The sequence below is a fragment of the Thamnophis sirtalis genome, unplaced genomic scaffold, assembly GCF_051295495.1.
Source record: "Thamnophis sirtalis isolate CommonGarterSnake01/CBP01778 unplaced genomic scaffold, rThaSir2_p1.2 scaffold_3, whole genome shotgun sequence".
NCBI lineage: Eukaryota > Metazoa > Chordata > Lepidosauria > Squamata > Natricidae > Thamnophis > Thamnophis sirtalis.
Window position 1 is genome coordinate 24,636,282 of NW_028261383.1, and position 24,110 is coordinate 24,660,391.

At 44.1% G+C, this 24,110-nt stretch overlaps 2 protein-coding genes and 1 long non-coding RNA gene across 4 annotated transcripts; 2 read left to right on the forward strand and 1 right to left on the reverse strand.

The window, feature by feature from the left end:
* The first annotated feature begins 2,948 nt into the window (after positions 1-2,948).
* LOC148047652 (uncharacterized) lies at positions 2,949-4,319 on the forward strand. Its single transcript, XR_015696169.1, has 2 exons — positions 2,949-3,236; positions 4,123-4,319. It is a non-coding gene; the product is annotated as an uncharacterized LOC148047652 (long non-coding RNA).
* A 3,861-nt stretch (positions 4,320-8,180) lies between these two features.
* LOC106549416 (uncharacterized) lies at positions 8,181-11,212 on the reverse strand. Its single transcript, XM_087711713.1, has 2 exons — positions 11,132-11,212; positions 8,181-9,974 (listed from the first exon to the last, which is right to left on the reverse strand). Exon 2 carries the CDS (start codon positions 9,587-9,589, stop codon positions 8,390-8,392), a length of 1,200 nt encoding a protein of 399 aa, XP_087567839.1. The 5' UTR covers positions 9,590-9,974; positions 11,132-11,212; the 3' UTR covers positions 8,181-8,389.
* Positions 11,213-14,094: 2,882 nt separating this feature from the next.
* On the forward strand, positions 14,095-24,024 carry LOC148047653 (uncharacterized). 2 transcript variants are annotated; one of them, XR_015696155.1, is made up of 5 exons: positions 14,095-14,447; positions 16,228-16,922; positions 19,463-19,550; positions 21,444-23,737; positions 23,820-24,024. XR_015696155.1 is itself a non-coding variant. In XM_087711633.1 (4 exons), the coding sequence occupies exons 2-4, from the start codon at positions 16,236-16,238 to the stop codon at positions 22,670-22,672; spliced, it is 2,004 nt and encodes a 667-aa protein (XP_087567759.1). In that variant the 5' UTR covers positions 14,095-14,447; positions 16,228-16,235; the 3' UTR covers positions 22,673-24,024. The 2 variants fall into 2 exon arrangements, 1 of the variants encoding a protein (XP_087567759.1); XM_087711633.1 differs by having other exon boundaries at positions 21,444-24,024.
* The last annotated feature ends 86 nt before the right edge of the window (positions 24,025-24,110 follow it).

The window sequence follows — 24,110 nt, forward strand, 5'->3', positions numbered from 1 at the left end:
CTAAAGTTAGATCAAAAAGTATGAGTGTGCTGTAAGGAGTACTGTATTTTTGGGAGGCTAAGACACATCTTTTTCCCTGAAAAAAGAGGCTGAAAACCTGGGTGCGTCTTATACACTCAATTCAGCACTTTTTGCCTCCCGAAATCCCACCCCCTTCACCAAAATGGCCATGCAAAGCCTTTAGGAGGCTTATAGAGTCATCCTGGGGCCTGGGGAGGGCAGAAATGAGCGAAAAATGGGCCATTTTTTGCTCATTTTTGCCCCCCATCCCCCAGGAGCACTCTATAAGCCTCCTAAAGGCTATACATGCCCCCCTTTTGTGACAAAATATGAGTCCAATTTTTGCTTGGTTTGTGGGGGGCCCACTCCCCAGGAGCACTCTACAAGCCTCCTAAAGGCTATTCTTCCCCTTTTTTTGAGAAGAAACGAGCCTGTTTTCATGAAAAATGGGTTGTTTTTGGGAGGTCTGCAGAGTGCAAAAACTTTTTTTAAAATTTGCCTCTTCAAAATCTTGGTGCGTCATACTCCAAAAAATACGGTAAATACACATGCACAAACGTACGCGCACCCCCCCACACACACACCAGAATATGAAATATTTTGGGGAATATTAAAAAGAGGCAGAATAGTATATTTCCACAAAGGAGAAATGGAGAAAAAAAATCTTAACAAAGGCAGAAAACGGCTTGGAGAACAGGTCTACTAACCCCATTTCACTGCTCTCAGGGAGCTCAACGATAAAATCCATAGCAATCTCCTCCCAGGGCCCGAGCAGGTCTGCCATTTGCTGCAGCACCCTGGGAGGTTCCCCTGGTCTTTGTTTCCTGGCTGCACACATTGCACAACTTTTAACCTACAGTGGGGCAAAAAAGAATTTAGACAGCCACCAATTGTGCAAGTTCTCCCACTTAAAAAGATGAGAGAGGCTTGTAATTGACATCATAGGTAGACCTCAACTATGGGAGACAAAATAGCCTTTAGGAGGCTTATAGAGTGCTCCTGGGGGCTGGGGGGACAAAAACAAGCAAAAAACAGCCCATTTGTCGCTCATTTTTGCTCTCTCCAGTCCCCCACTCTGGAAGCCTCCTAAAGACTATGCATGGCCATTTTTGCAAAAGGAGCGGGGTTTCCAGAGGCCAAAAAATGCTGTATTCAGTGTATGATGCACCCAGATTTTCACCCTCTTTTTTGAGGGGGAAAAAGGTGCTTCTTATACTTCGAAAAATATGGTAGTTTGTCTCCCAAAGGCCGGCAATGAGTTGGGGCTTTTAATCTTGTTTACCAAATGTAATTAATCCTAGATTCTGATTTCCTTGGGGTTTTATTCCTGTCTTGAATGGATTACCAAATATGCATTTCTAAAAGTTGGCCCCTTTGTTTCTCCTTGGGGCAGAGAGCTGAGGCTTTGAGAATCTGTCTTTATAAACATGTTTCTCCTTTAGGGAAAATATAATATTCTGCCTTTTTTATATTTTCTAACATATTTCATTCTTCTAAGAGCGTGTGTGTGTGTGTGTGCGCGCGCGCGCATGTGCTAAGTTTCTTCACTTGGAAACAATATGGAACTGATAATGCCAATGCTGCCTTCTGTGCTTTTTTAAAACTTCCATACCTAACAAACAAACGCAGGATTTTCTAGTGGTGCACAATCCATTTATTATCCCGACACAACTGTGCTTAACCTAAGATTTTCTAAATAATAGTTATCGAGTACCTTTTGGCATGTTCAGTTTTATAGACAGTCCTCGCCTACCACTTACAATGGTGCTGAAAAAGTAGTCTTACAATTGTTCCTCAAAGTTGCGGCCATCACACTTAGTGTGTTTTTCAGACTATAAGATGCACTGGACTATAAGACACACCTAAATTTACAGAGGGAAAACATGAAAAAATATTTTTTGGCTTCCGTGCATTGCCAAGCCCTCCATGCATCGTGGTTACGCCTTCCCTGGCCCCCAGAAGCACTCTGCAGTGCTCCGCACGGCGCGTTTTAATCAGAAATGGGCCCATTTTCGCCAAAAGCAGGACCGGTATGGGCTCCCAAGCTCTCTGTGCAACACGTTTTTGCCCTTCCAGGCCCCCAGAAACACTCTAAAGTATACCGCATGGCCCATTTTTGCCAAAAACGCACCTGTTTTCACCCAAAACACATCCGTTCTTGGCCTGCAGTGTGCTTCTGGGGGCCTGGGAGGGCGAAACTGCAATGCACGGAGGACTTGGGAGCTCATCAACGTCCCCATTTTTGGTGAAAACAGGCCTATTTTTGGTGAAATAATATTGGCCCTTTACCCAACTCACCACAAGGCATCTGAGAACTTAACCAACCTGGATTCAAACCGCAGCCTAGAGAGTTGCCCCTGCATGGCTCCATGGGAGTCTGACAACCAATCAGAATACAAGCTCAAGATCAAAGGCCAGAAATGGCATAAAACCAGGGACTCAGCATCTCAGTCCCCGCTTCTCTTCTCCACCAACATTGAAGCATGTGATCACCTTTTCTGTTCAGGACTCAAGCCATGTGGTCCTGTCCACCATTAAAACCATCTTTCCAATCAGCCTCCATGTCTCCAGTGTCTTTTTTCCCCACTTGAAGCCGAACCCAGAAGGACGTTTCTTCCAACAGTCCCTTCCAGCTCTATTGTCTTTGATTGATTGGTTGATCTTGAAAGCTGGAGCCTTGAATTTGTTCTGGGAGCAGCAGGAAAAGGTCAACGAGTAGATTTTGTGGGGAGGAAGAAGGTCTAGTTTAGTGAAATGGTGAAGGAAAGGGGGAAAACCACTTCCAAAAACCCTTGCCAAGGAAACTACAAGGCCAGACATCAAGACTGACCCAAAGGCAGTAAAAGGGGGGCTAAGTAGAGTCACGTTTCACTATTTCACTTGGCTCAGTTGCACAGGTCGGTTGCAAGGAAATAAAAAGGACTTGATGCCATGTAATGAGTGAAAACATCTCTCCCAAACGCCTTGGTGGAGATTGGACAAGCGTGGTTTTCCCACCTCCCGTCGCTAGATGGCGGTCAGGAAACATCTGGGCCTAGAAAGGCATCGATTCAGTAATGCCATCCGAGCTTGAGCTTTAAAAAGGAGTTTTTAAACCATTGAGTTCTTCATTGCTAGAAAGGATAGGAGAAGAGGAGAAGCGCAGAGCAACTTCCTCTTTCGGATCGCTCATGGGAGGAGAGTGGTGTGCAGAGCGGCTTTTGTGCTCTTCCCAGGGTCGAAGCAGCAGCTGGAAGGTGAGTGGAGGGCGGGTGGGAGGAGAGTCCTGGAAGCAGAGAAGCAACTGGGCTGAAGCATCTCAGCTGCTGCTGCTGCAGGTTCCTTCCCGAATTTAAGCCCACTGGGGCTGCACGCTGTGAAACTGGTGGCTGCAATTTTCCTCCTGGTGGGAAGATTTTTAAAACCCCTTTTAAATTAAGGAGGATTCTTTGGGAATGGCTTCCCTCCAGAGGTTGTGGGTGCTCCCATCAAAATATTCTAGGTATTGGATTTGTATATATACCAACATTCCATTGCATCATTCTTAGTCTATGTAATAATAATATGCCTTTATGATATCACCTATATCGTTCTATTATTCTTAACAGTATAAACAATTCTCCAACATTTTTCATTTCCATGTTTTTTTAATCTAATCACTAATAGAACAAATCCCATACCTTATATAATTGTTCATCTTCTTGTTCTCTAATTTCAAATGTCAATTTGCTTATTTCAGCACATTCCATTATTTTTCGAATAACTTCCTCCTGCGTTGGTATTTTCTCATTTTTCCAATTTTTTGCAAATACAATTTTAGCTGCCATTAAAACATTTACATTCAAATATTTCAGGTCTCTTGTATATTTCCGGTATAATTCCCAATAAAAAAAATCTTTGTTTTAGTATCATTTTCTCCAACCACGTGTGGATTTTAGTCCAATATCTTTTCACTTCTGTGCAAGTCCACAACATACAGTAGTATGAACCCGGTGTCTGATGACATTTCCAACACTTTTCCAATTTGTTCTTGAACATTGGGGGTAAATGCCACCTGTAAAACATCTTATACAAATTTTCCTTATATGCTGTTGACATTGTCATTTTATAATTTTGAGACCACAATTTCTGCCACTTCTCTAGTTCAATCTCATGTCCAAAATTGAAGAATTGAAGACTGCAGCGTGGGAGAGCAGACCAAGGGATCAACTGCAGAAGAACACATCACTTTTTTTCCTCGTTGAAACTAGATGTAATGAGAAAACCTTGCAATTTTCATTGGGCTGTATCTTCTCCCCCACCCACTTCTACTTCTGTGAATTAAAGAGGTGTCAATCTGAGTCTCTTCTGTGTAAAATATGTGTGCTGCAGACTTGGGAGGTGTTTCCCCACGCCCCTTCTCTTTAGTACTGGAGTTTGCATATCTTTCAATGCCATTTTCTTTATTCCAAGGGTGTCCAAACCTGGGAACTTTAAGACTTGTGGACTTCAACTTCCAGAATTCCCCAGCCAGCCAGCCATGCTGGCTGGGGGATTCTGGGAGTTGAAGTCCACGAATCTTAAAGTTCCCAAGTTTGGACACCCCTGCTTTATTCTCTGCACTGGAGGCTTCTGGGCATAGGAAAAGTGTGGGTGACAGTGCTGGGCTAGCAGCAGTGAGAAATGTGAGAGATACAGTGTGTTTGCCACCCAGTCAAGTGCCTATTGATTATTCATACAGATCATAGAGTTACATTCACTATCAACCCTCTGAGATGTGCAGAGGTGGTATTCAGCAGGTGCTGACTAGTTCTGGAGAACCGGTAGTGGAAATTTTGAGTAGTTCGGAGAACCAGTAAATGCCACCTCTGACTGGCCCCACCCCCATCTATTCTCTGCCTCCTGAGTCCCAGCTGATCAGGAGGAAATGGGGATTTTGCAGTAAGCTTCCCCTGGAGTGGGGTGGGAATGGAGATTTTACAGTATCCTTTCCCTGTATAGAGCCGAGGTGGCGCAGTGGTTAAATGCAGCACTGCAGGCTACTTCAGCTGACTGCAGTTCTGCAGTTTGGCTGTTCAAATCTCACCGGCTCAGGGTTGACTCAACCTTCCATCCTTCCGAGGTGGGTAAAATGAGGACCCGGATTGTTGTTGGGGGCAATATGCTGACTCTGTAAACCGCTTAGAGAGGGCTGAAAGCCCTATGAAGCGGTATATAAGTCTAACTGCTATTGCTATTGCTACTATTGCTATTGCTATTGCCACGCACACCAAGCCACATCCACAGAACAGGTAGTAAACATTTTTGAATCCCATACTTGTATAGAGTGCTTAAAAGTCTTTGTAAGTAAACATTGAGAACAAGCTGAATTGGGCCTGAGTGGACACAGGAGGAAGAATCAGACAGGAATTTCTGGACCAGGGAGTCAAACTATTTACATTCCCTGACCATATTTCACAGAGAGCATAGTTGCCATGCATATCTTGTAGGAAAGGATAAATAATGAGGTCTCTCAAGTAGGATTATCAAAAATATTCCAACATTATGCTGTACTCTATAGGGTTCCTGTCTGTTTCTATATCTAATATAGTGGGCCAACGGTATATAAGCCGCAGTTCTGCTTTAGGTGGGGGCTGCTCAGAAAGCTGCCAATGCTTTGCTGGAATCCAGTGTGCACAGAGATCGTTTCAATATTTAATATATGCTAAATCTTGCAAGTGGATTGGTTGCTTTACATGAGGCAGGTTTTGGCCCCAATATTGTCTTCCTTTATGCTTCTTCCCTTTTCTCTCTCTTCCTCCCCCTTTGACTGCCAGGGGATAGTCAGGTTGCTCTTGCTGAAATGTTTGTAAGGTCCCCAGGGCTGTTTGTGTTTATAAGAGCCGAGGTGGCGCAGTGGTTAGGGTGCAATACTGCAGGCCACTTCAGCTGACTGTTATCTGCAGTTCAGCGGTTCTAATCTCACCGGCTCAAGGTTGACTCAGCCTTCCATCCTTCCGAGGTGGGTGAAATGAGGACCCAGACTGTGGGGGCGATATGCTGACTCTGTAAACCGCTTAGAGAGGGCTGAAAGCCCTATGAAGCGGTATATAAGTCTAATTGCTATTGCTATTGTGTGAGACAGAAAACACCCTGAAGAAGGAAATGACAATTTGTGTATTGCTGTCAAGAAACCAGCAATGATTAATCCTTGAAATCACCAAACTGCTCCAAAGAGACTTGGGTCAACCTTTTCTGCAGCATAATTAGAATAGGAGAGTTAGAAGTGATATTGGAGGTCTTCTAGTCCAACCCGCTTCTTAGGCAGGAAACCCTACACCACTACAGACAAATGGTCATCCAACATCTTCTTAAAAACTTCCAGTGTTGGAGCATTCACAACTTCTGGAGGCAAGCTGTTCCACTGATTAATTGTTCTGTCAGGAAATTTCTCCTCAGTTGCTTCACTCCTTGATTAGTTGTCACCCATTGCTTCTTGTTCTACCCTCAGGTGCCTTGGAAAATAGTTTGACTCCCTCTTCTTTGTGGCAGCCCCTGAGATATTGGAAGACTGCTATCATGTCTCCCCTAGTCCTTCTTTTCATTAAACAAGACTTACCCAGTTCCTGTAATCGTTCTTCATGTTTTAGTCTCCAGTCCCCTATTCATCTTTGTTGTCCTTCTAACTTGCTTGTTGTTTTGGGAGGCTCCCGACATCAACTGTTTCCTCAGAGAAGTCACAGACCTTCCCCGAGGGAACGTACAGCAGGAGGAGAACAACTTTTGACTCCCCTCCAAGTGGCTTGGTGGGTCCCTATCAACTAGTGTATGTGTGTCTGCTCCTGTTGTATAGAGTATTTCAGTCTGAGCTTCAAAGTTAGATTCTGAGGAAATGGACTGTTCCTGATGGGGAACTTATGGCTTTTGAACTCACCCTGTAGACCAACTCACGTTGTCACGGTGGCGTTACATGACATATCGTGACTCCCCCCCTTCACTAAACGGGGCGTGGGCAGCACATGATGCATCAGGCCTGTGGGCCTGCCCTGTAGACCAACCCCCTCTGATTCTTCAAGTAGGCTTTATTTAATTTTACCTGATATTTTGAAATAGCCCTGCAAGAGATTCAGAGGCTTTGAGATCATTGCAAGGGTTTGCAATGATCATAATGAGACACGATAAAGATGTGCACTAAAATATGACACCAAAGAAAGAGAGAGGAAGGAAAATTGATTGCATGTAATTTTACTATTTTAAAGTTTAGAAATTTTGCACATGAAATCCAAAGTCACTTGGAGGTTGAGACTCGGGCCGAGAGAGCCTCTTAGTTCCTCCAGACACCAGTCTTGATCTGCTTCTGGTCACTGTGTGTCTGTCCTCCTGCAAATTGTAACCTGTCCTTTTGAACTGTGTTACAGAAATGAACAAATGTGGAATTCTTTGGTGCCTTCTGATCCCAGCAAAATCAGGATCATTCGTCTGCATTGCTAAAATCACTTTTGCCGCTACAAAAAAAAAGTTCCTCTCTTTATTTGATTGAAATTTTGAAAAAAATATTAAGAAAAGTGAAAGAACAGGAAATATCTCCCATGTGTTGGGAACACATTTGTCCCAATGTTTACAGAAATGCTGACACCTGCCTTTATTTATCTTCCTCGGAAGCTATTCATGATTCTTACACAATGCTCTTTTAGCAATGAAGCATCTACTGTACAATTTTCCCCTCATATTTCCTCAAGAAGGGGAGACCACAAAAGTATCATCTCCTTGGTTCTGCTCTCGCCCACCAGCCATCAAAGGCTAACAAGGAGGCACTTGCAAACAAAGATCATAGGAGATGTGAATAAACCTGGAGATCTTGTGCACAAAACCACGATCCCTTTTCTCCTCAACATTCACTCAGCTCTTCTCCACTGAAATCACCTGTAGGGCAGAATAGCCTTTATAGCTGAAATTTTACACTGGTTTTGTCACGCCCCCAAATTCCCCCAATATATTTGCTATTCATATGGTTTCTTCGACTTATGTACCTCATTCTTGACATAATCTGAACAAAAATGTTTGGTGCACTGAATTCCTGGAACAGTTAGAAAAGGATGAACTTTGAAACCGCTGTTTCTTCTCTCTCTTTCTCAATACATGAGGACCTACAATCTCTTAACTGCAGTCTGTGGTAAGAGTGTTCTGACCCTGAAGATATGCTGGTTGGGGAATTCTGTGGCTCAAAACCCCAAAGAGCTGGGACTCCTCAAGTGATATTTTATTCTATCATGATAAAAATGTATAGAACGGCGCTATTTTTTTTTTTGCAGAATTCTACATCTCTGCAACAATAAATATCCAGCAACGTCTGCTGCTAATGGCTAGGTAGCCATTATTAAATTTCTCCCCTTCTTCACATCTAAAACCATGATGTATTTGACTAAAAAGAATGGGACTTTAGAAAGGAAATTCAAGCCTTCTCTATATTCAGCACTTTGGGCTTCATGTGGATTTTCTTGTGTGCGATAAGGGTGGAATGTTTCCTGAAGCACTGTCCACAGTCGGGGCACTTAAATGGTTTCTCCCCTGTGTGTATACGCACATGATTTATAAGGTTAGACCTAGTACTGAAATCTTTCCCACAGTCTGGACATTCATACGGTTTTTCTCCTGTGTGAGTCCTCTGGTGTATCACCAGCTCAGAATTCCGAAGGAAACATTTCCAACAATCTGGACACTCATAGAGTTTCTTCCCTGTGTGAATCTTCTGGTGTATCACCAGGTGGGAATTCAGACAGAAACCTTCTCCACAATCTGGGCATTCATATACTTTGTCTGCTGTGTGACTCCTCTGGTGTCTCACCAGGCTGGAATTTTGACTAAAACATTTCCCACAGTCCAGACACTCATAAGGTTTCTCTCCTGAGTGAGTTCTCTGATGTATCACCAGGGAGGAATTCTGACTGAAACCTTTCCCACACTCCAGACACTTATATGGTTTCTCTCCTGTGTGAATCTTCTGGTGTATTAGCAGGTAAGAATTCCGACTGAAACTTTTCCCACAAATCAGGCACTCATATGGTTTCTCTCCTGTGTGTGTTGCATGGTGTCTCACCAGGTCAGAATTCCGAATGAAACTTTTTTCACAATCTGGACACTCATATGGCTTCTCTCCCGTATGAGTCCGTTGGTGTACCACCAAGTGCGAATTCCAATTGAAACTTTTCCCACAATCTGGACACACATATGGTTTCACTCCTGTGTGAGTCCGCTGGTGTACCACCAAGTGTGAATTCCAATTGAAACTTTTCCCACAAACTGGGCACTCATATGGTTTCTCTCCTGTGTGAGTCCTCTGATGTATCACTAGGTCAAAATTCTGACTGAAACATTTTCCACAATCCAAACACTCATATGGTTTCTCTCCTGTGTGTGTCCTCTGGTGTATCACCAGGTCGCAATTCCGAATGAAACATTTCGAACAATCTGGACACTCATATGGTTTCTCGCCTGTGTGAATCTTCTGATGTATCACCAGGTGGGAATTCTGACGGAAACCTTTCCCACATTCAGGACATTCATATGGTTTGTCTCCTGTATGTGTCCACTGGTGTATTATCAGGCTGGAATTCTGACTGAAAGTTTTTCCACAAACTGGACACTCATACATGGTGTATTATCAACTGTGATTTACTATCCATGCTTTCTCCACAATATGTACATCTATGGTGTTTTTCCACCATTGACATTCTTGGATTCTCAAGGAAGTTAAAAATTCATTGGATCTCTTGTTGGATGGAGTTTTGACTCAAGCTAGTGTTTCCTTCCACACAGGTGAGGCCTGCAGTGTTCTCCGCCCTACATGGCTATCCAAGTGATTTTTTCCCTTCCTGCTGACATCCCGTGTTTTTTGAATTTGGAAACTAGTGAAGAAAAGGCTCTGGTTTTCTGGAGAAAATAGAAATTATTTTGATTGTTGGCTTCATTTGCTTTGCTTTTCAATGCTGCTTGTTATTCTCAGTTGTCCAAAGTGCTCTGACTGGCATTCTCTTTGTCTATAAGATTCACATAAGAGGGTTAGTTTAATTATGGTTTATAAAATGGTTAGTCAACATAATAAAACCAAAAAGGATAAATTACAATTAATAAGCAAACATTACAAAATGTTAATAAAATCTCTTACATTATTTAAGGTTCATTTTCTGTTTGTATAAGTCTATAATCTAGTGATATCCAAGTTCAAATGTCCACTGAGTCAAGAGATTCATTTGTTGACTACCGTCAGTCGCTCATTTCTAGACATGCAATGGTTTCTTTCAAAATATATTTGGTCTAATTTTAGAAAGGCTTTAAGCTCTCCGATGACATCACAACATACATTGCCCTCACTTACTGACCACCACAACTACTGACAGGCAACTTCTAAACAGTCCTTAAGTGTGATGTCACATGACAGTGCCAATTTACAACAGCCGTTCTAGCTGCAATCATAATCATTAAGCAAATCACGGTGGGTTGTTAGGTGCAACGTAACATAACTCGCAAGTTTCCCAATTGGCTTTGTTTGTAGGAAGCCAACTGTGAAGGTCCCAGTTGTGGCGATTCCATGACTGTGGGACACCACAACTGTCGCAACTCCAAGCCGGTGCCAGCACCCCAATAACTGCAATGGCCACAACTTTTGAGGACGAGGTGTAAATCTCCCTTGTTCAGCGCCGCTGTTATTTCTGAATTGGGGGGGGGGGGGAGGAAAGTAGGACTATGTATACAACTGAAAATTCCAAATGATGTTCGAAAGCTATTTTTAAACAAGTGCGGAGTTAAGCACATTTGAACCTGGTGAATACACAGATGGGGCACCCCTGGGAAATCCAGTGTTTGTTAATTAGACATGAAAGTAAGAAGAAGAAAAATCCCAGAAGAGGGCAATAAGTAGATCAGCCTCGCATTGTTGCCAGGAAAACAAACCCCACCCTAAAACCACCAGGAGTCAAACCTAACTTGAAGGAGACTTGGTAAATCTTCCAACCACCAGAAAATTGCAGGCGGCGCTTTTAAAGCGTGCAGCCCCAGTGGAGTAGAATTTATTTGGTTTATAAAAATATGCAGCAGCCGACGCGTTTCAGCCCAGTTGCTTTCCTGCTTCTACACCGTGGAGGGAGCCAAACAGCCCTACTCGCTTTCTGATTTCTGCTCCGATTCTTCGACTCACCTTCCAGCAGCCGCTTCGACCCTGGGAAGAGCACGAGAGCCTACTACACCGCCACCATACTCACATTGCTGAGCCGGAAGGAGTCCTTCTACCCTCTTTCTCGTCTTCTCCGACGTCCTCTCTATCAAATTAATACTCTACACTTTCCATTCCTTTCAGTTTACCACCGTAACTGTGTCCGCCGACACAGTTCCCTCATCCCGAGCATTGCTGAGCGATATAACGCCCTCTAGCGACAGATGCTGTTTTCTCTCTGTTTTGTATTTATATTAGATTTTAAAATTCTAATTTTTATGAAAAAAGGAATGTATCCATCAAAGAGTGGGGCGACTTTTATACAGTTTTGCATGCACTTCTATATTGCCAACCCTTTTACAATGTTTTGAAAGTGCTTTTTGGAAACATTTTAGAACACTATCTTTGCCTTTCTCTTGGCTTTGCTGAGTATGTGTCTCTCTCTCAGATTGACTTCAGAAATACTTCTTTTTCAAGGGAATTTATAGATGCACATGACATTTAGCATTTAGCAGACTGAAAATCTCCTCCAGGAGCAAATCTGGCTTGTTGGGAACATCAGCATTAAGACATATAACCCAGGGGTGAAATTCAGCAGGTTCTGACAGGTTCTGGAGAACCGGTAGCGGACATTTTGAGTTCAGCAAACCGGCAACTACTGCATCTGGTTGGCCCCAGACTGGGGTGGAAATGGAGATTTTGCAGTATCCTTCCCCTGGAGTGGAGTGGGAATGGAGATTTTGCAGTATCCTTCCCTTGGAGTGGAGTGAGAATGGAGATTTTTGCAGTATCCTTTCCCCAGAATGGAGTGGGAATGGAGATTTTGCAGTATCCTTCCCTTGGAGTGGAGTGGGAATGGGGATTTTGCAGTATCCTTTCCCCAGAGTGGAGTGGGAATGGAGATTTTGCACTATCCTTCCCCTGGAGTGAAGTGGGAATGGGGATTTTGCAGTATTCTTCCCCTGCCACGCCCACAAAACCGGTAGTAAAAAAATTTGAATTTCACCACTGATATAACCCTAACCATACATAAAAAAAGATGTTGACGCTCTACAAAGTGTGCAGAGAGGAGCAACTAAGATGATTAGGGGACTGGACGATTAACGGTTGCAGGAACTGGACATGGCTAGCTTATTGAAGAGAAGGACCAAGTCTTCCAATACTTGAGAAGATGTCACAAAGAGGAGGGACATCAACTTATTTTCCAAAGCACCTAAAGGTCAGACAAGGAATAATGGATGGAAACTGAACAAGAAGAGATTCAACCTGGAAATAAGGAGAACTTTTCTGACTGAGAGAGCAATCAACTAATGGAACAGTTTGCCTTTGGAAATTGTGGGAGCTTCATCACTGGAAGCTTTCAAGAAGAGACTGGACTGCCATCTGTCAGAAATGATGTAAGGTCTGCTGCCTTCCAACTCTGTTAATCTGTATCGATTGATGGATATATATATAATCATTTAGCCATTGTTTATCCATTGCAGGATGAAGGCCTCTTCTGCATGTTTCTCTTTAGCATCTGCTCTCTCTCCTTCTTCCCTGCCCAAATTTATAATTCTCTAAGTTGAAGGTCATATTTTGCAATAGTAGAATTACAAAGTTATGAGCAACTTGATGCAGGGGTGTTTCTCCAAATGCTAACGTTGGTGATACAATGGACTATAAATGGGAGCTTTAATGTAGACCAGGGGTGTAAAACCCATGTCATCACGGCGTCGTCACGTGTCGTGACTTCCCCCCTTCGCTAAACTGGGCGTGGGCTGACCAGCACAGCACTGCGAATTTGACAGCCCTGCTGTAGGTTACATTAGTAGCAGAAGAAAGATGGTAAGAAATAAGATAATGGCTGTTTCAAATCTCCTTCAGTGCTAAATATGTTGCTGTTGATCAAACCAAAAACAAACATTGTTCTGAACCTCCTCTTAATTTTTGCCTCTTCTTCCCATCTGAAATCTCTGAAAATTAGTGCAATTAGAGAAAAGAAAATGTTCCCATCTGAAGTCCTGTCCCCCCCTTATTCCGGATCTCAGTTTGTGAAGGGCATCGTATGAAGTTCCCTCAGTTAGATTGGCAAAGTGATGCAGCACTATTGTGTAGTCTTATCACACCTGTGCCTAGGTTCTTTCGTCTTTGGGGATACCCAATTCCACCGGTAGAAAACTTGTGTTTTGGGCACAACATGTTGAAAGATGGAAACCCTTTTACACGGGAGAGAGAAAAAAAGATAGGAAATGGATCCTCCTATTCAGAATAAGAGAACCTGGGAGACTACAGTGGTCAAAAAATCAGAAGGCATCTAATTGCCTTCTTTTGCAGACTAAGAAATTTTGTGAAAAGCCTTGCAGGAACTGTGCCTATTAATACAAGGGGTTAGAAAAGGTGCTAGCAGATTCCTTCTGACATTATGAAGGTGGTTAGTGATTGAAGAAATGGCAGCATCTCCAGCCAAGAATTGCAGGGCTGAAGGGCGTTATAGTCCAGCGACTTCGGCAGGTCTGCCTAACCCCTCTTCAGCACGAATGCCTTCCTAATGGACTAGACCAGTGGTCTCCAACCTTGGCAACTTTAAGACCTGTGGGCTTCAACTCCCAGAGTTGAAAAGCTGGCTGAGGAACTCTGGGAGTTGAAGTTCACAAGTCTTAAAGTTGCCAAGGTTGGAGACCACTGGATTAGGCCATGCAAATTACTGTTGGAGTGATTCTCTCTCTCTCTCTCTCTCCCCCTCCCCCCCTCCCCCCCCTCTCTCGTTTAAATCCGGACTTTGCCATTGCTCGTCGGCACCCCAGTCGCCCCCTCCCCGCAGCGGCTTCAGCGAAGGGGTTAAACGCAGAGAGGTTTCCTCTTGCGCCTAGAGAGGAGGAACGAAAGTGGGGGGAGCGCAGTTTCCTGCCCACCCACCCCTTCCTGGTCTCCAGAAATCCTTTACGCCAGGGCTGCGGAGATCCCCTCCTGGGGAGGGGCGCGTAGGGGGCGCCAGGTGGGCAAGGACGCTGCAAGAGGAGGGAGGAGGAATCGGCATCCCCAGGTGCAGGAAGGGAAAACGCTTGTGTGCGCGCGTGGAGGTGATCTTTTTACAGCTGGTCCCCTTCTGAGTCCCCGCCTTGGCTTGCAAAGTTTTCTGCTCCCTGCCGGGCGCTGCGCCTCCGCTTGACTCTGATTCCCCTTGAAATTCTTCCTCCAAGGCTCCTTCCTTCCCCTCAGCCCAACATTTTGGTGCAGCACAGCTCCCAGCGTGTGGCTTCCCGGCGTTGACGTTTCCCACGTTCCCGGGCTGCAGATGGTGGAGGATCGGGTCCCCAAAGTAAGTCTGGAGGGATAGAAGAGGTGGAAGAACTGGGGAGATCTGAGTTCAGAGGGAAGGTGGCTGAAGGGGCTCCCTCCGAGGTTATGAACCCTGCTAGGAGGGGGCCAGTGGCATCTGAAAGGCAGGTGACAGAGACTTGAGAGGCGTCCAGGTGGGTTTGTTTTGAGATGCAGCCCCTAAATCTGCTTCTCTTTTACATGCCCAGATAAACTTTCTGATAACTTGCTGCCTCCCTCTTCATCTCTGCCCCACTAACTGTGTGGAAGTTTTCAATTTTACTTCTACCAGGTAGTTCTCGACTTACCACCACAGACAATTGTTAAGTGAATTTTGACCCATTTTACAATTTTTCTTGCTCCTGTTGTTAAGCGAATCACTGCAGTTGTTAAGCTTAGTAACACTGTTGTTAAGTAAATCCGTGACCCGTCAAAACCGCGGTCGACAAAAGCGCGCTCAACAAAAGCGCGTACCTGACGTCATCAGCAGCGCGACGAAAATTTTTTTAAAATAAATTAAATTAAAATTAAAATAAAATTAAAGCAAGCCGATTCACATAAAGGTAAGGGTTAGGGTTAGGGTTAGGTTAAGGGTTAGGGTTAGGTTTAGGGTTACGTTAAGGGTTAGGGTTAGGTTAAGGGTTAGCGTTAGGTTAAGGGTTAGGTTTAGGGTTAGGTTTAGGGTTAGGTTAAGGGTTAGGGTTAGGTTTAGGGTTAGGTTTGGGGGGGTTAGGGTAAGGTTTTTGCTTTAATTTTAAATTTACCGCTCACAGCGTGATGTTTTCGTCGTGCTGTGATGACGTCACGTACGCGCTTTCGTCGAGCGTGCTTTTGTCTACCGCGGTTTTGTGGTGGAACCAAGTAAATCTGGGCTCCCCCATTGACCTTGCTTGTCAGAAGGGTGCAGAAGACATGACTGCAGGATATTGCAACTATCATTAATATGAGTCAGTTGCCAAGGAGCTGAATTTTGATCATGTGACCAATGATCAATGCGGCAATGGTCGTAAGTGTGAAAAACGGTCATAAGTCCCTTTTTTCAGTGCTATTGTAACTTCGAACAGTCACTAAATGAACAGTTGTAAATCAAGGACTACCTGTATTTCTTTTATGGGTGGTTTGTTTGGACTGGAGAAAAAAACCTGCTATTTTTACAACTGCTAAAATATGGAGAACTTTCCAACAATTTAGAAAGAACGGACTCCTGGAGCCAGATTTTACTCCGAATGGCATTTGGATTGCTTTCTAGCCGGTGTCCTCTTCTGAAATTTGTTTGACTTCATGATTTAATGTTCAATTCCAAGATTTCATGGTCACCTATGTATATATATCAGGTAAACATGTGCGCCCCTGTTTAATTTCCCAAGATCTGTGAAATGTCAAGCAGTATTTTAACAGGGTAAATTTAAAAGCAGTGATCAAATTAAATCATCTGTACAGCCAGGACTGTTTCAGGAGAGAATTCTCAGAATCGGTGGGGCTTTCAGCATGCAGAGGCAAAAATCTCCTATTTCAAATATTAAAAGCTGACTTTATCCCAAAAGGGCGTCAGTTTGCCTTAACATTATGTCTTTGTTAGTTTGATTTATATTCCTGTTTTGTACACACAGGGCATCACAGTAGCTTGAATGGTGAATGTTGATTTCGCCCTAAAAAATTATTCTTGTAGAAAATCAACTGGATTCAGATCATCAAGAAGCACTGCGGAGAAACAGACCTTTTTTGGATCCTTGGCTTCCCTTTTGTGCATTAGTAATTATGATAATTTCTATTCCTGCCAGGAAGAAAGATGGAGCTACAGGACTCGTCCGGGTCACAGGCAAGAAAGGAAGCACCAGAAAGGGGAACTGTTCAAACTGTGGCAACACGGGAATATCTGAAGGGTTTCACTACATCTCAGATTAAGCAAGAACCAGAAGAGGGGCTGGACCAGTTGTGTGAGATCCAGAAAAGAGAAACTCTGAGTGCTCCATATTTGGATGGAAGAAACTCTCCGTCTTCTCAGTCCTCACCACAGAATAACACTTGGCCGACTTTTAGCAGAAAGGCCGATCTCCATCAACGGTCCTTTGTAGGAAAAGCTGCATCCGAAACCTTGCCAGGCCTGGGCTGCATGGAAGTTCCTGAATTTTATAAAGGCCTGGATTCCCCAGTGGAAGTGAAGGAAGAGCTGGTGGAGGAGGGCAAGCTCAGCGTGGCGTTAAGATGCCAACGCTTCCGGCAGTTTCGCTATGAGGAAGCTGAAGGGCCTCAGAAAGTGTTTGGTCAACTCTGGGACCTCTGCTGCCAGTGGCTGAAGCCGGAGCGTCACTCTAAGGAGCAAATCCTGGAGCTGGTGATCTTGGAGCAGTTCCTGATGATCCTGCCGGTGGAAATGCAGAACTGGGTTCGGGAACAGTGTCCGGAGAAGGGGAGCCAGGCGGTGGCTTTGGCCGAGGACTTCCTTCGGAGGCTGCCACAAGGAGATGAGCAGAGGGTGAGCATGGAACCTCGTCATGTTGGGCACCCTTGTAAAGCTCAGAATTGAGCGCCAAGTTTCTGTTGCTAAATGAGACATTTGTTAAGTGAGTTTTGCTCCATTTTGCAACTTTTCTTCTTGTAAATCATTGTGGCAGTTAAGTTAGTAACACATTTCTTAAGTGAATTTGGCTTCCCCGTTGAACTTTCTTGTCAGAAGGTGGCAGAAGAAGATCACATGGCCCCAGGACATCTCAGATTCAGAGATGGTCTCCTCCATCATTGCCAGTCAGACATTTTAAAATTAGGACATTTTAAACTTGTTCTGGACAACTAAGCTGTGGTTTTCCTTGTAACCTCATAAAGAAGATCACATAGCCCCAGGACACTGCAACTCTCATAAATATGAGTCAGTTGCCAAGGTTTCTGAATTTGATCATGTGACTGTTGGAATGGCGCAACTGTCATAAGTGTAAAAAATGGTCATAAGTCGCTTTTTTCCGTGCTGTTGTAACTTCAAACGGTCACTAAATGAACTGTTGTATGTTGAGGACTACCTATAGCCTGCCAAGGGAATGTTTTTAATGATGAAAAACTCAGGAGGAATATGATGATGTGTTTCCACGTAACACTTTTTATTGAAAGACATCAGCTTTTGTGAACAGCAGCTCATCACCGGATGCTCATCATGGCTAAATTTTAATTAGTTTGAGAGACAGATGTGGGGATGCCATGAGAAACTGGTTAAAAGGCTCTTATCAAACAGCAATTGTAATGGGTTATAAACCTAGTGAATATGTTGAGACATGGAAACATAGAAAACCGATGGCAGAAGAAGAGATTAGTGAGCCATTTGGGTCTTTCCTTTGAGTTATTTTTTTAATTTTTGTTGGATGACAGGCATGTGTTTATCTCAAGTACGTTTAAACTCTTTTACCCACTACCTCCTCTGGCAATAATCTTTCTGGGAAGTAATACTTTCTAACAATACTTTTGAACTTCCCTTCTGTCGGTTTGAGATTATGCCACTGTGTTCTTGATTTTTGCTTAAAATTGAAAACACTGCCTTCTAGAATCTTATTCGTACCCTTACAATGTTTCAGGATTTCAATCGTGTCCTTTTTTCTTCTGTCTTTCGGGCAATAGCAATAGCACTTAGACTTATATACACGGGGCTTTACTGCCCTCTCTAAGTGGTTTACAGTGTCAGCATATTCCACCACCACCACCCAAACAATCTGGCTCCTCATCTTACTGACCTCGGAAGGATGGAAGACTGAGTCAACCTTCAGCTGGTGTGACTTGAACTGCTGAACTCCTGACAGCCTGCAGTTGGCAGGATTAGCCTATAGCCATGATGGCGGGCCTATGGCACACATGCCGGAAGTGGCATGCAGAGCTATCTCTCTGGGCATGCCAGCTGTTGCCCATTGCCCTTCTGGGTTCTAGTGTGCTAACTGGTCTTCACAAGCACAGGAGTGCTGGAAACAGGAAGAGTAACTCCCTGGCATCCATGTGCATGTTGTGAAGCTGAGCTTCTGGTTTCCGGTGCGCACATGGACGCCAGCCAGCTAGTCTTTGTATGCACATTTGTGTCAGAAACCAAAAGACTAGGAGATGCATATGTGCTAGGGAGCTGTTCTTTAAGTTTCCGGTGCTCCTCCGCATGGCCGCTCCTGTTTCGGCACTCGGTGCTGAAAAGCTTCGCCAACACTGGCCTACAGTATTCCATTCTAACCACTGAGCCACCACCTCTCTTCAGACAGTACATAGTCAGGTCCTCCCAATATGTTTTGACCCTCAAATCCTGCACCAGGATTTGCCTGTTTCTGAACTCGCTTAATCTTATCAATATCTTTGTTTAAAGTGAGTCCTTTTGGAGATGGCTGGAATCTTTTGCTGTGAGTTCAGCAAAATCTCGGTCTGTGGTACTGTTCAAGAGAGGTCTGAATGCATAGAGTCAGTTTCTAACACATTACAATTGCTAAGACATACCATAACCTGGACTGTATAAACAATTCCTGAATTCCTTAGCTTCTTCTCATCATAAAATTAAATTTTCATTTTCAATCCTACAGGATTCAAACCACTCTATGACTCTGACGACATCAATTGCAGTTCACAAAAGTTTCCTCTTTCTAATTAATTTGCTGCATTAATATCTGCCCGCAGTGCTAAATTCGATGAAAGTACAACATTTCTTTATGCAGTTAAGAAATTGGAATGGCTAAACGGGATCTATTTTGATTGGCATTCTTCTCAGATTTAGGGATGGTCTTCTCCATATATTGCCAGTTTGAGACATTAAAATTAGGATGTTTTAAACTTGTTCTGGACAACTAAGCTGTAGTTTCCCTAAAGACTTTAACAATCTTTAAAGCAGCCTAGTTGTGTCACATCATTGCTTCCGGAACCCCAGTGGGTTTGTAGCCTTTGAAAATTATGTTGCCAGAGATCAAGAAGGGCTGAAATGAATCCCCAATCGATCCTGGTTTGTGTACCAGCTGTTGGCTGATATTGAGAAGATGTGTTCCAATTGTCTCCATTTCTCACACACAGGATCTGCAGAACTTGCCTGATGAGCCTTCCAATTCTGAACTGGAACCGTTGGAGATTGTGAAAGTTGAGGTCCTCATGGATGGATACAGTGAGTAGACCAAAATGCTTTGAAATATCTGGGGATGAAATCTGCTAAGCGTAGGTAGAACTAGGTTGATCAATCTGAAACTACATCCTGATCATGCCCCTTGGGGTATTTGAAAGTACTTGTCACTACAAATCTTACTGACAGAATTGCCTGTCCTAATTGTGGTCACTAAGTGAGGACTATCCATGTTCATTCATCACCACCCTGCCATCTTATTCTCCCTGTAGTTGATGGGGAGGACACCAATGTGCAGTAGGGAGTCTCTCTGGAGTCTGGATGGCTTTCCTATTAGAGAGCTAGGGTGCTGCAGTAGTGAAGGTGCTATTGGTCGACTAGGAATGCTGACACCCACGTTCCAGCACCTCCTCAGCCATAAAAGGTCCCTCAGGCTCAGCCCCACTTGATAGACCAGACCAAAGAAATCAACATCACAGGAAGACTCTAACACAATTGTAAGTGCAAGGACCAATTGTAAGTCACTTTTTCAGTGCTGTTGTAAATTCAAACAGTTAATAAGTGAATGATTATAAGACATTCACAAAACTAAATTTACCCTGAGTGGCCAAAGGGGGAAGAATCAGACAGGAATTCCAAGATACAGAATAACAGAGTTGGGAGGTCTTCTAGTCCAACCCCGTGCTCAAGCAGATGATCCTATACTATTTCAGACAAGGGTCTGTCCAGTCTCTTCTTAAAATTCTCTAGCGATGGAGCAGAGAACATAGCTGCCATTGTAATCTAGTAGACAGGGATAAATGATGAGGTCATCCAGATGGGATTATCAAAAATATTTTAACATACTGAAATTCACATGTTGACTTGCTCTTTCTGTACCTTTGTAGCATAGTTAGCCAACTGTATATCAACTGTGGTTCAGTTTTAGTTCAGAGCTGCTGAGTAAGGTGCCAATGTATTGTTGAGAATCCAATATGCACCATAACATTTCGCATGCTTAATAATTGTACGTTGCAATCATCCAAGTGATTCAGTTGCTTTAGGTGAGGCAGGGCATAACAGTCTCCATCTGCTCCTTTATGCATCTCCCTAGATTGTCAGGGAAGAATCAGATTTTTTTGCCCTGACAAATGGCTCCACGTGCCACCTGTGGCACACGTGGCATAGGTTCACCATCCTGGCTCTAGGATCTGGCTAGGCGCTGCGGTTTGATATCTCCAATCCCCAGATTTGCTAAGGTCTACAGGCACCATCAACCTACAGTCAAGGATTGTGGTCCGTGATTCTTTTGTCCAAGTCAGGGGCCGGTATCTCACTTGCTCCTGGAATGCAGGTTGGTGGTTGATGTCTCCCTCCACCTGATAGACCTCCTTGGTGGCCGACCCCGGTGCAGATTTTGGGTCGGGCACCCACCTAGGGCACGATCTCCACCATGCTTCTGCTACTTGCTGTGTCTCCAAGCGTGTTGGCAGACTCTCAACAGGACCCCCGCAAAACTCGTAGGCTGCCGCCGCGCCTTCAATCCCCTTCTTTATCTTCCCTGAGTCTTCCCCTTGCCCAGATACATTGGGTAAGTGGCCAGGGCACAGGACCTAGGATAGCGGCTCCGGTTGGAGTGGGAAGTTTAGAAGAGTTCTAATGTCAGGTTCCAAGTAACATACCCTTAGCGAACAAACTTCCGAGGCAGTTAATTTTCTCAAAGAATAGTTTTATTTGATATGCCTTATTGACACAGGTGAAAACCGACTCTGAATATTCCACTTTTTCAATGCTGTGAACAGTCACTAAATGAACTGCTGTAGGTTGAGGTCTACCTGTAATTTCTGTGTTGCTGTCAAAACACCTGTATCGACTAATCCATGAAATTAGCAGGCATCTCTGAAGAGATTTGAGTTGAATTTTTGTGCAATATAAGCACTAAATTGCTTGTTCTTCTAGGAAGCTCCGACCGCCAAGAGTACTTCCTCGGAGAAGTGACAGACTTGCCCAAGGGAATATACAGCAACAGGAGGATGAAGGACACTTTTGACTCTCCTCCAAGGAGCCAGAAAGTCTCACTGAAGGAAAAACTGCACAAATGCCAATATTGTGGGAAGCTCTCCGACTGCCGTGCCCACTTGATTATTCACGAGCGAACCCACACAGGGGAGAAACCCCACAGATGCTCAGAGTGTGGGAAAAGCTTCACCCGGAAGGAGTCTCTGATTATCCATGAGAGGTTCCATACAGGAGAGAAGCCCTACAAATGCTCATTGTGTGGCAAAACCTTCAGTGATAAAATCGGGCGCCTCATCCATGAGAGAACTCACACTGGGGAGAAGCCTTACAAGTGCTCCGAGTGCGGGAAGAGCTTTGGCACTCACTGCAACCTCCTGAGGCACCGGAGAGTTCACACAGGCGAGAAACCGTACCGTTGCTCAGACTGCGGCCAGAGTTTCCGATACAGACCGCAATTAGTGATCCACGAGGGAACCCACAAAGGGGAGAAGGCTTATAAATGTGCAGACTGTGGAGAAACCTTCAGTCAGATGCGGCATCTGGTGATACATAAATGGACTCACACAGGAGAGAGGCCTCACCAATGTGCCGTCTGCAGCAAAAGTTTCAATCAAAAGTCAGATCTTGTTGTGCACACCAGGACCCACACTGGGGAAAAGCCGTATGTCTGCTCCGATTGTGGGAAGAGTTTCATTTCAAGTTGCCAGCTGAGGAAGCACGAGAGAGTTCACACCGGGGAGAAACCATACCAATGCACAGAGTGCGGGAAATGCTTCTCTTACAGTTCACATCTCACCACACACAAACGGATACACACGGGCGAGAAACCGTACCAGTGCCTGGATTGTGGGAAATGTTTCATTTCTAGTTCTCACTTCGCCACCCATAAAAGGACACATACTGGTGAGAAGCCCCACCAGTGTACCTTCTGCGGGAACAGTTTCATTCAGCGATCGCAGCTTGCCAAACATGAGAGGTCGCATACGGGAGAGAAGCCCTTCATCTGTTCCGAGTGTGGGCAGAGCTTCCGGTGGAGCCAAGGGCTCAAAAAGCACATGCGGACTCACACTGGTGAGAAGCCATATGGGTGCTCCGTGTGCGAGAAAACGTTCTCAAGTTCCTTTAACCTGTCCAGGCATCAGAAAATCCATGCGAAGAAGAAGCTATAATAGGGCACTTTTAGACAAAAGATGGTAGGGAGATGGGAATAGCTTGATACAGGTAGTCCTCATTCGAAGTGACAATCGAAAAAGGGGATTTATAAACTGGATTTGCACAGTCATGTAACAGAAATTTCGGGTATTTGGCAACAGAGCTATTTGCAGTATCCAATGGTTACCTGGCCATTTTGTAATGGTTGTTGCAGAAAACCAGCACTTGGCAAAACTGCACCCATCGTAAACAATCAGTTTGCTTAAGAACCATGGTGTTTACATAACAACGGCAGATTTTGCTTAATAAATGTGGTTATTCTCTTAATGACCACCGTGAAAGGGTTCATAATATTGGGTTGGTAAAGTTCTGTGACTGTTGTGCCATGACTGTAACCGACAGGCTCTGAGCCATGGTGGCACAGTGGTTAGAATGCAGTACTACAGGTTACCTGCTGATTGCCTGCTGACTGCAGTTAGGCAATTCGATTCTCACTTGTTCAAGGTTGACTCAATCTTCCATTCTTCTGAGGTCGGTAAAATGAGGACCAAGATTGTTGGGGGTAATATGCTGACTCTGTAAACAGCTTAGAGAGGTCTGTAAAGCGGTATATAAGTCTTAAGTGCTATTCCTACCGCTAGCAATTCTACCCTCTACCACGCTCTAGACTTGGCAAGAATGAAGATGGAAAGATAATATCTCCTATCGAGATCCGATTCGGAAGCATTACTGGTTCATAAATAAAACATCTTGCTTCATGGAGTTGCAAGTTCTCTTTCGCTGGAGGTTTTCAAGAAAAGATTAGACAACCATTTATCCGGAATTAAGGACTCCTGTCTTGGGCAGGGGGTTGAGCTAGAAGTCCTCCAAGGTGCCTTCCAGCCATACAATTCTGTAACATTTGGAGGTATTGTTCTACATTGCATTACTCTGATATTGGATGATGCTCTCAATCCTTTTGGGGCTGTGCACACACAAAGAAGTCCTTCATAAACCTTTACGAAGCACAACTCCTTCCTAATCTTGAGAAGCTAAGTAGGATCAAGCTTTACTCTTCAAGCTTTGCTCAGTTGCAAAGATAGGTTGTGAGGACATTATCCTGCATGATGTAATCTAAGCTGTGATTGGTTGCTGTGAGTGTAAAGGGGGAGTTTCCAAAGATAGGTTGTGAGGACATTATCCTGCATGATGTAATCTAAGCTGTGATTGGTTGCTGTGAGTGTAAAGGGGGAGTTTCCTTGTTTCCCGCCTTTTTTTCCTCTGTGTGCTCTGTAATTTACCTCATGATGTTCCTGCTATGTTGATTTACCTCACGATGCTCTTGTTTGGCCGACTATCTTGTTTGCTCTAAATATAATTGTTTATATAAGACTACAAGTTTGTGTCATTTGGTACCCCATTTGGATACTTGCTGTGCAATTTCCTCACAAGCTGATGGGACATAAAAAATATGGG

Coding starts and splice junctions, on each gene's coding strand:
- LOC148047653 (XM_087711633.1), top strand. CDS start 16,236: ATGGAGCTACAGGACTCGTCCGGGTCACAGGCAAGAAAGGAAGCACCA. Junction 16,923..19,462: donor CACAAGGAGATGAGCAGAGG/GTGAGCATGGAA, acceptor TCTCACACACAG/GATCTGCAGAACTTGCCTGA. Junction 19,551..21,443: donor GGTCCTCATGGATGGATACA/GTGAGTAGACCA, acceptor TTGTTCTTCTAG/GAAGCTCCGACCGCCAAGAG.
- LOC106549416 (XM_087711713.1), bottom strand. CDS start 9,589: ATGTATGAGTGTCCAGTTTGTGGAAAAACTTTCAGTCAGAATTCCAGC.